Here is a 13435-nt window from a genome sequence, read left to right as displayed (position 1 = left end):
AAACAAACAAACACAAATCAGCACAGATATGAATGAACTTAACATGGAAAGCAAAATTCAACTGACATGTGCAGCAACAGTGAATCCAACACTGACGATTATTTATTCATTTATTTCAAAACACATGTACCTACCACAAATACAGTAATAAAGTAAGTATCAAATGAAACTCAAAGGATTGATATAATTCAAAGTACATCTCACTGGTGTTCTATGTAAGTGACGCATGACTAAATTGTACTCCTGAAACTAATATTACACTATATGTTAACTACCTAAAATTTAAATAAATATCTGAAATATAAAAAAAACAAAAAAACCTTTAAAAACTAAAAAAAACAAACAAACCCAAGTCTTATAAAAAAAATGTCTCAAGGGATTTACATTAGAAATCAGTAACAAAAGAAAATCCTCCAATGTTCAAAACCTAAAAACCTCAGAGTGCGTACAAGATATCAAAATGGATATGGATCAAAATGAATCAAAATAAAATATATATATATATATATATATATATATATATATTTTCTTTTTTGAGAGAGAGAGAGGGAGACGGAGAGCACTAGCTGGGGGAGGGGCAGAGGGAGAGAGAGGGAGAGAGAGAATCCCAAGTAGGTTCTTTATTGTCAGTGCGGGTCTTGAGCAGGGCTCAATCTCATGACTGTGAGGTCATGACCACAAGATCATGACCTGAGCCATCCAGGAACCCCACGATATCATATATTTTTAAACTGAATGACTGAATGATAATAAAATTCCAAAATGTAAAAACGTGTGGGATAAAGTTAAAGTTGTGCTCAGTAGGAAATTTATATCCTTAAATTCATATATTAGAAAGAAAACAAAGGCTGAAAATCAGTAATTTAAGTATCTATCTAAAAAGCTAAAAGAAGATCTACAGGGGCACCTGGGTAGTTTAGTCGGTTAAGCCTCTGACTTAGGCTCAGGCCATGATCTAACTGTTCGAGGGTTCGAGCCCTGCCTCGGGCTCTGTGCTGATTCTTTGGATTCTGTCTCCCTTTCTCTGCCCCTCCCCTGCTTACATTCTGTCTCTCTCTGTCTCTCAAAAATAAATAAATGTTAAAACAATAAAAAAATAAAAAATAAAAATAAGATCTATAAAATAGACTCAAGAAATTAGAAGAGAGGAAATAAGGATAAGAATATAAATTAATAAAATCGTAAGCAACATTTGATGTAATGCAAATATTAGTTGAGAGGCCTAGTAAAAGTTGTAGACCCTTAGTAAGACATGCCAACAAAGAAAGAGATACATATTAATAGCAGTAAAGGCAAAAGACTCACCACTAAAGGCATTAAAAAGAATGTAAAAAGATGTTGTGAACATTATGTCAACAAATTTGACAATTTAGATAGACAAATTCCTAGAAACCACCCTACCAAAACTGACAGCTGTCATTATCTGTCCTCAAAGAAAACTTGATGCCCAAATGGCATGTTTGATGGATTCTTACAATTACTAAGGAAGAAATAGTACCAATCTTACACAAATTCCAGAGAATTCAAAAAGAAGGAACATACCAATTCACCATATGAAATAAGTAGAAAGTTCATACCAAACCCAAAAGGAAAATAACAGACTGATCTCTCTCATGAAAATAGATGCAAATCTTCTAAGTAAAATATAAGCAAATAAAACCCAACAACAAAAAAATCATGATTCATCACAACCAAGTGTGATTTATTAGAGGAATATAATCCCGCTTTTAACAATCAAAAAGAAGCAATTATAATTCTAGGGGGGAAAAGTACTCATATAGTCATTTCAATAGGTATTGTTAAACACTCACTGAAGATTAAAAAAAAATTAGAAAAATAGAAATTAGAGCTTTCTATATTTTAATTTGATTTTTAAAGACTTTATAACACTGTAAATAAAGATGAATTATTGAAAGTTTTGCTTATGAGTTTGGGAAACAAGATATCCACTACTTCTTCTACTCAGCATTGTACTCAAGTCCAAGCTGGTGAAATAAAATACCAAATAAGTCAAATATGGACACAAAAAATTTTTCTTTTTATTTACAGATATGCTTTTTTTTTTTTTGACTTCTGAGAATCTTGGTAGATATTGTTACTTCTACTCAGATACTTCACTAATAAGGCATTAACTTGCTTCAACTTTCTATCTTTGTTTCCCCATTGCACTCATGTTTCCTATTATAGTACCAATCACACTGAATGATAATTGTTAACACGTTTACCCACACCACTATGACTTAGCCACTGTATAGCCCCATACAACACCAGTATCTGGTGTATATTTGTATTTAATAATACTTGTTAGAACCATCTGGACAATAGTTATTTATGATCTAAAGGAAAGAAGAGGAACTAATGATTGAATAGGTACACTTAAGCACAAATATAGCAAATTAAGCATTATAATAGTGTTATATCAACTAAAAGAGAATAGAAAGTGAAAAAATATGGTTTTTATTTTATTAAATAGTGGGATATTTAGTAGTACATACCTAAGCATGATGGTGGTGTAGTCCACACTCCATCTAAGCAATAGGACTCCCTAGACCCTTGAAGGAAATGGTGATCAAAACATCTGTATTCTACTGAAGAACCATTTTCATAGATGCCTAATGCTGAACTAATCATTACTCCATTTTTAATAAGTGGAGGATATGCACACATTCCTTTAGATTCTGCAAAAATAATTTTAGAAGGATATAATGAATTTCCATATAGTAAGCATCCAATACTTTAATAATTGCTATGGAAATAAAATGGCACATTTCATGTAAAAGCATTTTTAAAATAGCTGTCAAATTTCAAATATTGAGAGCATTCTGTAATAACTTAATATCATAAAATTGATTATTGCAAGAATTAGAATCTTATTATAAAATTGAAATACACATTTAAAACTGGCAAAGAATTAACAATCATGATTTTATTTTTCCCTTTTTATGTAGCCAAAAGTGAAAATGTATGAAACCCCATTGAAGCCAGGCTTTCTGTATGTATGTTCTTACATTTTTTTTTTTATTAAAAGTAATAGTTCCATGTCCAAGGAGCACAAAGAATCTCCCAGTCTGTATCAAGATCTTTTCTGAGACAATACAAACCCAGCAAACCCCAAGAAGGGCAATGTTTTCCAGAGTTGTTGATTGCTCACATTAGGGTGATCAGTCCCCTGATAGTCTGGGGATATTTATAAGACCTAGTAATTTCTCCCTTTATAAAATTGACTTATTGGAATTAAAAGATGTCAGCATAGTCATCTTTTTTTTTTTTTAATTTTTTTTTCAACGTTTATTTATTTTTGGGACAGAGAGAAACAGAGCATGAACGGGGGAGGGGCAGAGAGAGAGGGAGACACAGAATGGGAAACAGGCTCCAGGCTCTGAGCCATCAGCCCAGAGCCTGACGTGGGGCTCGAACTCACGGACCGCGAGATCGTGACCTGGCTGAAGTCGGACGCTTAACCGACTGCGCCACCCAGGCGCCCCCATAGTCATCTTTTTTTAAGTATTTGTGCTTACTGGAAATTAATCAGATCATTACCAATGTTGTATATTAGAAGATGATGATAGTGAGTTGTGTAGGGTCTTTCTTATACTTTGAACCCAAGTAGTGATATTAATCACCTGAGAAATTGTCAGAAAACACTATTATTTTACCTTTTATAATACATAAAGGATATCTCACTTCTCCTCTATTGCACTGTACAGATAATTCAGACAATGGGGTTGATGGAGATAAGTCATATCCTTGTTTACATACAAAATCTATTAAATCTCCATGTAAGACCTTTCCTTCATACTTCCACTTCATCTCTATGTTATTTCTTTTCATGTAATCCACATTAATAGTACATGGCTCTGTAAGAAAAAATGTTCTTTTCAATTATTTACTCATTTGACAAGTATGAAGCTTAATATATTTTTAAAATAAAAATCTTGATAGGTATCAGAAGCAATGTTTTATATTTAACATTTACATTATTAAAACCCTTCAAACATACATAATAAAATATACATTATATTGCTATCAAATGAATTTATACATTTCTTATTATCATTATATTATAAATTTAAACCACTTAATTTGAACGTTAAAAATATTGTTTAAGCTACAAAAGATGCACTTAAGACTTAAAGGTAATAGAGACTAAAAGTGAAATGATACAAAAAGAAATACGATACAAATAGAAGTAAAAAAAAAAAAAAAAAGCCAGGGTAGCAATACTTACATTGGACAAAAGAGACTTTATTTTTTTTTTTAATTTTTTTTAATGTTTATTTATTTTTGAGACAGAGGGAGACAGAGCATGAGTGGGGGAGGGGCAGAGAGAGAGGGAGACACAGAATCTAAAGCAGGCTCCAGGCTCTGAGATGTCAGCACAGAGCCTGATGCTGGGCTCGAACCCACGAACTGTGAGATCATGACCTGAGCCGAAGTTGGACGCTCAACCAACAGAGCCACCCAGGCGCCCTGGACAAAAGAGACTTTAAAACAGACTATAACAAGGGACCAAGAAGCATTACATAATGATAAGGAAATTATTCCAATGAGAACATATAACACTTATAAATATCTATGCACCCCAAAATTGGAGTTCCTAAATGCATACAGCAAATATTAACAGACATAAAGGAAAAAATTGACAATAATACATTAGTAGTAGGGGACGTTAACATCCCACTACATTAATGGATACATCATCCAGGTATAACATCAATAAGAAAACAGTGTCTTTGAATGAACTTTTAGACCAGAGGGTCATAACACATATCCCTAACACATTTCATCCAGAAACAACACAATACACATTCTTTTCAAGTGCACATGGAACGTTCCCAGGATAGATCACATGTTAAGCCACAAAACAGTATCAATAAATTAAAAAACATTAAAATTATATCACACATCTTTTCTTACAACAACAGTAAGAAACTAGATGTCAATAACAAAGAAAAAAATGGGGAAAAACCCACAAACAGGTGGAGGCTAAACAACATGCTACCACACATCCAATGGATCAATGAAGAAATTAAAGAAGAAAATTTTTTTAAACATGGATATAAATGAAAACAAAAACACAGTGATCCAAAATATTTGGGATGCAGCAAAGCAGTTGTAAGAGGGAAATTTATAGCAACAGAGGTTTACCTCAAGAAACAAAAAAATCGAATGAACAGTATAACCTTACATCCAAAGGAACCAAAAAGAGCCCAAGGTTAGTAGAAAGAAGGAAATAATAAAGACAGCAGAAATAAATAATATAGAGACTAAAAAAAAAAATAGAAAAGATCAGTGAAACTAGGGGCTGTTTCTTTGAAAAGATAAACCAAATTGATTAGTCTTTAGCCAGACTCTCAAGAAAAAAAGAGACAACAAAAATAAAATTAGAAACAAAAGAGAAGTAAAAACTTACACCACAGAAATGCAAATGATTATAAAAGAATACTACAAAAAATTATATGCCAGAAAATTGGACAATCTAGAAGAAATAGATAAATTTCTAGAAACATAATCTAAAACCGAATCTGGAAGAAATAGAAAATCTGAGCAGACCAATTACTAGTAATAAAATTGAATTGGTAATTTTAAAAATCCCCAAAAAACAAAAGCCCAGGACCAGATGGCTTCACAGGTGAAGTCTACTGAACATTTAAAGAAGAGTTAAAACTTATTTTCCTCAACTATTCCAAAACATAAGAGAAGAAGGAAAGCTTCCAAATACATTCAATTAGGCCAGCATCACCATGATACCTGAACCAGACAGACGCTACAAAAAAAGAGAACTACAGCTAATATCCCTGATGAACATGGATGAAAAAATCCTCAACAAATTATTAACAAACTGCATTCAACAATACATTAAAAGAATCATTCACCATGATCAAGTGGAATTTATTCTGGAGATGCAAGGATGGTTCAATATTCATAAATCAATCAATATGATCCACCACATCAAGAAAACAAAGAAAAAAAACCATATCATCATCTCAATAGATGAAGAAAAAGCATATGACAAATGTCAACCCACAGTTAACATCATACTCAGTGGTGAAAAACAGAGTTTTTCCTCTCAGACCAAGAACAAGAAGACAACGATGCCCACTCTTGCCACTGTTATTCAACATACCACTTGAACACTCTGGCCACAGCAATTGGATAAAAAAAGGAAATAAAAGGCATCCAAATGGATAAGGAAAAAGTTTAACTATTTGCAGATGACATAATACTATACACAAAAAACCCTAAAGACCCCACCAAAAAACTATTTAAAATTAAAAAATGAATTCAGTAAAATTGTAGAATACAAAATTAATACACAGAATTCAAACGCATTTGTACACACTAATAACAAAGCAGCAAAAAGAGAAACTAAGAAAATAATTTTAATTTTATTTATAAATATGTCCAAAAGAACAAAATACCTAGGAATATACTTAACCAAGGAGATTAAACCTTTACTCTGAAAACTATAAAACTCTAATTAAAGAAATTGAAGATTACACAAAGAAATGGAAAGACATTCCATGCTCATGGGTTGGAAGAATTAAGATTGTTAAAATGTCCATACCAACCAAAGCAATTTATAGATTCAATGCAATTACTATCAAAATACCAACAGCATTTTCCAGAGAACCAGAACAAATAATCCTTAAATTTGTATGGAACCACAAAAGCAAAAGCAATCTTGAGAAAGAAGAACCAAATTGGTGGGATCACAATCCCAGATTTCAAGATATACTACAAAGCTGAAGTAATCAAAACAGCATGGCATGGGACAAAAATAGACACATAGGTCTGTAGAACAGAATAGAGAGTGCAGAAATGCTCATATGGTCAATTAATCTATGGCAAAGGAGGCAAGAATATTACAATGGGAAAAAGTCTTTTCAATAAGTGGTGCTGGGAAAACTGGACAGCTACATGCAAAAGAATGAAACTGGACCACTTTCTTATACCACATACAAAAATTAACTCAAAATGGATGAAAGATCTAAATGTGAGACCTGAAACCTTAAAGCTCCTAGAAGAAAACATAGGCAGTAATCTTCTTGACTCTGGCCTTAGTAACATTTTTCTAAATATGTCTCCTGAGGCAAGGGATACAAAAGTGAAAATAAACTATGGGGATTACATCAAAATAAAAAGCTTTTGTGCAGCAACGGAAACCATAAACAACACAAAAAGGCAACTCACTGAATTGGGGAAGATATTTGCAAAGGATATATATGATAATGGGTTAATATCCAAAATATATGAATAAGTTATACAACTCAACACACACACACAGACACACACACACACACACACACACACCAAATAATCCAATTAAAAAATGGGTCGGGCGCCTGGGTGGCACAGTCGGTTAAGCGTCCGACTTCAGCCAGGTCACGATCTCGCGGTCCGTGAGTTCGAGCCCCGCGTCTGGCTCTGGGCTGATGGCTCGGAGCCTGGAGCCTGTTTCTGATTCTGTGTCTCCCTCTCTCTCTGCCCCTCCCCCGTTCATGCTCTGTCTCTCTCTGTCCCAAAAATAAATAAACGTTGAAAAAAAAATTAAAAAAAAAATGGGTAGAGAACTTGAATAGATATTTTTCCAAAGAAGACATATAAATTGTCAACAGACACATAAAAAGATGCTCAACATCACTCATCATCAGGGAAATGCGAATCAAAACCACAATGAGATAGGGGACCCTGGGTGGCTCAGTCGGTTAAGCATCTGACTTCGGCTCAGGTCACAATCTCATGGTTTGTGAGTTTGAGCCCCAAATGGGGCTCTGTGCTGACAGCTCAGAGCCTGGAGCCTGCTTTGGATTCTGTGTCTCCCTCTCTCTCTGCCCCTCCCCCACTTGTGCTCTGTCTCTATCAAAAATAAATAAATGTAAAAAAAATTTTTTTTAAATAAAAAAACACATGATGAGATATCACCTCACACTTGTCAGAATGGCTAGAATCAAAAAGAGAGGTAACAAATGTTGGTGAGGATGTAGAAGGGGGAAAAAAAAATCACCTCGTGCCCTCTTGATCGAATGTACATTTGTATAGCCACTGTGGTGAACATTGTGGAGGTTCCTCAAAAGATTAAAAATTAAAATACTATATGATCCCATAATTCCACTTCTGCATATTTACCCAAAGAAAATGAAAACACAAACTCAAAAAGATATATGTACCCCTATGTTTATTGCTGCATTATATACAATAGATAAGATATGGAAGCAACACAAGTGTCCATATAATGGAATATTACTCAGCCATAAAAAGGATGAAATCATGGGGCACCTGAGTGGCTCAGTCAGTTGAGTGTCCAACTTCAGCTCAGGTCATGGTCTCTTGAGCCCCATGTCAGGCTCTGTGCTAAAAGCTCAGAGCCTGGAGCCTGCTTCAGGTTCTGTGTCTTCCCCTCTCTCTGCCTCTCCCATGCTCGTGCTCTGTGTCTCTCAATAATAAATAAATGTTTAAATTTTTTTTAAAAAAATAAAAGGTTGAAATCATGCCATTTGCAACAATATGGATGGACCTACAGGGTATTAAGCTAAGTGAAATAAGCCAGAGAAAGATAAATACCATATGACTTACTTATATATGGAATCCAAAACGTAAAGCAAATGCATAAACAAACAAAAAGCAGCAACAGAGCCATATATACAGAAAACAAATTGATGGCTGCCAGAAAGGAGTGGGGTATGGGGACTGGCAAAATGTGTGACCCTTCACACATTGTGGGAGATACAGTCTTCCGTTATGGAATTAATAAATCATGAAGATAAAAAGTACAGCAGAGGGAATGTAGTCAATGGTATTGTAATAGTGTTGTAAGGTGACTGATATTGGCTACATTGGTGGTGAGTGTAACATAACTTAGAGACTTGTGGAATCACCATGTTGTATCCCTCAAATAATGTAACATTTTGTGCCGACTATACTTCAGTAAAAAGAAAAAAAACCATATATATATATATATATATATAATAATCACTTAGGTTAAGCATGATTTCCTCCCTCTAAAATAAAAATCATGACATAGCAAACATATTTACTGTATAATATTTGTGGGACACCTACCGCTTGAGATATATCAAAGAACAAAACAAAGATCTCCACCCTCATGGACCTTACCTTCTAAATGGGAGAAACACAAATGAACTAGCAGTAATTAAAATAAATACATGGGTTTTATAATTTGTGGCCATCTTAAAACCACATATAATAAATTAGATGGGGAATAAGTAGCGGAGGGAGAGGAGGGGCTATCAGAGGGATGGGGTAAGGGAAGTAAGTAATTTTTAAGTCAAATGGTTGTGATAAGCCTAAGTAAGAAGTAGTATCGGCACAGACTTGAAGAAGGTCAAGGAGTGAACCATAGCTTTTTCTGAGGGAAGGGTGTTCCAGAAAGAGGAAACAGCCCTGAGGTAAGAGCACACTTGTCTTGTGTGAGGAAGAGCAAGGAAACCAGAGTGGCTGGAGTAGAATGAGACAGGGAAGATCGGCGGGAGGTTGAAGAGGTTCATAATGACTGGAACAATAATTCACAGATGGAAGATTCTGCTCCTTACACCATTTTCCCCATTTGTAGTGAGAGTACTTGCAGTTTCTGAGCACAAATAAGATGTACAGAACTCTGCCCTCTTGCCCTGATGACAATAAATGATCTTCATTCCGTATCTGCTTTGACTTATGAGCACCAAGTCTATGTGTCTCGAGACGATTGTTCCAGACGGAATGACAGATTTCCTTAAACCTTGTTATTCCTTATGAGGTTGTTTCATTACTAGCTTTTCCATTGCTATTTCCATTTAGTCTCCATCCTCAGAGATGACTGTACTTCCATTCAATGCATTATCAATCACATCATCAAAGCCTTAATATAAAAAACTTTTATAAAAATAGGAAAGCAATAGAAAAGCTACAGGTAGGGGTGCCTGGGTGGCTCAGTCGGTTAAGTGTACAGCTTCGGCTCAGGTCATGATCTCCTGGGTTCAAGCCCCGCATCAGGCTCTGTGCTGACAGCTCGGAGCCTGGAGCCTGCTTTGGATTCTGTGTCTCCCCCTCCCCACCACCCCACTCATGCTCTGTCTCTCTCTCTCTGAAAAATAAATAAAAAACATTTAAAACATTTAAAAAATTATAAAAAAGAAAAGCCATAGGTAGACATATCTGAATTTGCATGAGAACAGTAGCTTAAGAATGATTTGGAATAGAGAAACCACAAAGGACATGTGGAAAGAGCTTACGATTTAAAATTTAAACTTCTATATATGAAAACAGTATAAAGAAAAAGAAAATAAAAATGGTTGCAATATACATTGTTATATCTTGTATCATTGTCAAGTGAATAATATAATTTATACTAATAAAACTTTTATTACAAGTATAAAAAAATCAAGGTCATTGGAAAAAAAAAAAAAAAAACAACCTGTGGCCAGCCACTAGAAAATTGACAAATGCTCAATTGAGTAATACTTAAATAACCAAATCAAATAAATAAACTCAATTTATTAATACTTAAATAAACCAAATTAAAATAATTTTAATTGTTGGATTAACAATTTGTGAAGATTAAAGTGTAAGAAAAGTGCTACTTTGATTCACTGATGGTAGGGTCATAAATCAGATTAACTTTCTCAAGGACAATTTGACAATTTACAGAAAAATAATTAAAATTCCAAATTTCTTTCATCCAAAGTTCTCCTTCAGAAAATCTGAAAAAAAAAAAGCTAAAACAAAATAAGACATGTGAAAGAAACATACTTAATTCTAAAAATCAAAAACTAAAGTGTTTTTCAGCATGCAAACATTTAGTACAAAAAAATGTACTGTTTGGAATATAAAAATGTTGAAACCACACTAAATTTCCATTAAAAGTGATTAATTTAATTATGGCATATCTGCATTATAGAATACTATGCATCAATTAAAATGTATATTGTACAAATATATCAAACCACATTCATAATATAGTTTGTGGGGAAAAAACAAGTTACATAGCCTCTCATGATAGCATATATTTTTTATAAATATGCGTTGCGTGTGTGTGTGTGTGTGTGTGTGTGTGTGTGTATGAAAAGGTTTAGAAAACCATTATCTAAGTAATTAACAGCTTTTGTTTCCTCCTAAGTTACTGATATTTTCTGTTTTCTTCTAGTTGCTTCTATATACTTATTTTTTTTTAGTAAATAACAATGATTTACATTTATAGTTTGAAAGGCTAACATTTTTAATTAAATTACTATTTTATTTTAACTTATAGAAAGTTTATGATACCATTACCTATTTGTAGAAGTCACAATGTAAGAAGTTCATTGCAACTGTAGTGACCAATTATACTCCTTTAAATATAATTTTGACTAGCAATGTCAAAAATGAGGCAAATATATAGACTTGAAATGAAAGGTGAATATTATTTTCTGAAAGTTATCTCAATTTAGATAATTATGTAGATAGCTGCCTTAATTCTCCATTTGACACATTGTTAACTATATACCATGTCTTAGTGCAAAATATATTTAAAGTAATTACAAGCATGTCTTTATTTGCTCAGCAAAATAAAAGGTGATCATTCAAGTGAGGAATTGATAGCCAAGAAAGCTATTAACAATATGCTCTAGCAAGGAAGGAACTGGATTGATTATCCTCTCCAAATGACATTCTGGGGACAATATAGGAGAGATGCTGATGATCCTAGTAAGGGAAAATTTCAGTTCAGAGAAAGATGACACGAAATGTAACCAGTCACAAAAATGTGAATATATTTAATGCCACTGAAATGCACATTTACAAATGCCTAAGATGGTAAAGTTTTATTGTTCATATTTTACCACAATTTTTAAAAAGTAATAGGTGAGAACTAGTGGAGTTTTAGACCCTGTGATATTAGATTTTCTGCTTACAGAAAAGCGAAGGGATATTGGGATCAGCACTGGGTGTTGTATGGAAGCCAGTTTGACAATAAGTCATATTTAAAAAAATAAAATAAAAACCTCCTAAAAAAAGAGAGAGAGAAGGGAAAGAAAACATTTGGGAAAAAGTTTATACAAAATTCATCTTTTCCATGCCATAAAACGTGTAAAAATCACATAAAAATAGACATAATCATAAAAGAAATTCAACGTGTTCTGTTATAAACGGAGTAAGTTCCAGGGATCTAATGTAGATAATGGTGACTATAGTCAATAGTATTGTTTTGATACTGGAATGTTGCCAGGAGAGTATATCTTCATAATGACAAGAATGACAAAAAATGGTGATTATGTGAGGTAAAGGAAATGTTAACTAACCTTATTGTGGTAAACATTTCAAAATACATATGTGTATCAACTCACTGCATTGTTCACCTTAAATTTACACAATGTTATATGTCAATTACATCTCTTTATTTAAAAAAAACCACAATGTGTTCTCTATCTTACCTAAGCAAACGGGTGGGGGTGACCATCTTCCTTGTTCACAACGAGATATTTTTGCCCCACTCAATAAGTAGTATTCATTGCATCTATATTCCACAGAGGATCCTGTTGTGTAGCTTGCTAGTAATCCATCAACAACAGCCCCATTTATTACAGCAGGTGGAGGCTTACAATTCTCATTATTTTCTAAGGAAAGTGGTTATTTTAAAATTAATATGAACTTATAACAACATAATGATATCATATAGTTACCCATACTCTAGTTCTTCAATATTTAGGACAATTGATTCAGGACAATTGATTTCTAAATTCTCCAGAAATGAGAAAAATTCTGTTCAACTCAAATATTTTAAAAATTTACTATGTAAGAATAAACAGCAAATGTTTCACCTAAGAGCACATATGCATATTTGTCACTTTTTTTGCTTATGAATGAATCATAATAGAGATATTCTTAAAATGTATGGAAAGGTAAACAATAACCCAAATATTATCGTCAGTTTTTTTTATCGTTTATTTTTTTTATTCTCATTCCCTTCATCTCAGATCTCAGTCAATCCATGGATGAGATTTTCTACTTTTTCTCTCCCTTCAGTTTTTTTCTTATCTGCTGATTTCTTTAGCATCCTTCATAGCTTTTCTCTTATGCAATAAATATCTTAAATAAACATGTTTGTGGAGATCTTTCTAGGAGAGCTCGAGAAATGAGAAGGATGACAGGAAGGATAGCACCTAGGAGTGACAGTATAGCTTGCTTGTGCGTATCAGCAAAAGACCAGAGACATGTCTCAGAAGGATGTAGGGCTCAGACTGGCCAGATGCATAAGTAATATCAGAAGGACTGACTCAAAGTCAGTAACAGAGTGCTCTAATATAACTTTGCAGGAGGACATAGAGGGAGAGGAAGTAGATCATGATCATGGCCAGTCACCCAATCCAACATGCCCTTATTTACTTCTCTAATGAAGCACACTGTTACTTATGTAATTTCATATAAAGCTCAGAAATCATGGTATAAAATAGGTCAGATA

General features: G+C 33.6%; 1 protein-coding gene across 1 annotated transcript in view; it reads right to left on the bottom strand.

Annotated features, from left to right (window-relative positions):
* The window catches only part of F13B (coagulation factor XIII B chain), a 37275-nt gene that overhangs the window by 12710 nt on the left and 11130 nt on the right, over positions 1 to 13435 (bottom strand). The window contains exons 8-10 of the mRNA XM_047077335.1: positions 12408 to 12590; positions 3657 to 3857; positions 2496 to 2678 (exon numbers count right to left, since the gene is read on the bottom strand). Coding sequence (XP_046933291.1) covers positions 2496 to 2678; positions 3657 to 3857; positions 12408 to 12590 — 567 coding nt within the window. The remainder of the gene's footprint in view (positions 1 to 2495; positions 2679 to 3656; positions 3858 to 12407; positions 12591 to 13435) is intronic.

Source organism: Lynx rufus, unplaced genomic scaffold (assembly GCF_022079265.1).
Source record: "Lynx rufus isolate CCGP_SWC_20201006 ecotype Redwood Valley unplaced genomic scaffold, mLynRuf1.p SCAF_15, whole genome shotgun sequence".
Lineage (NCBI taxonomy): Eukaryota > Metazoa > Chordata > Mammalia > Carnivora > Felidae > Lynx > Lynx rufus.
Note: the sequence above shows the minus strand (reverse complement) of the source record. Positions and strands in the feature narration are given on the sequence as shown.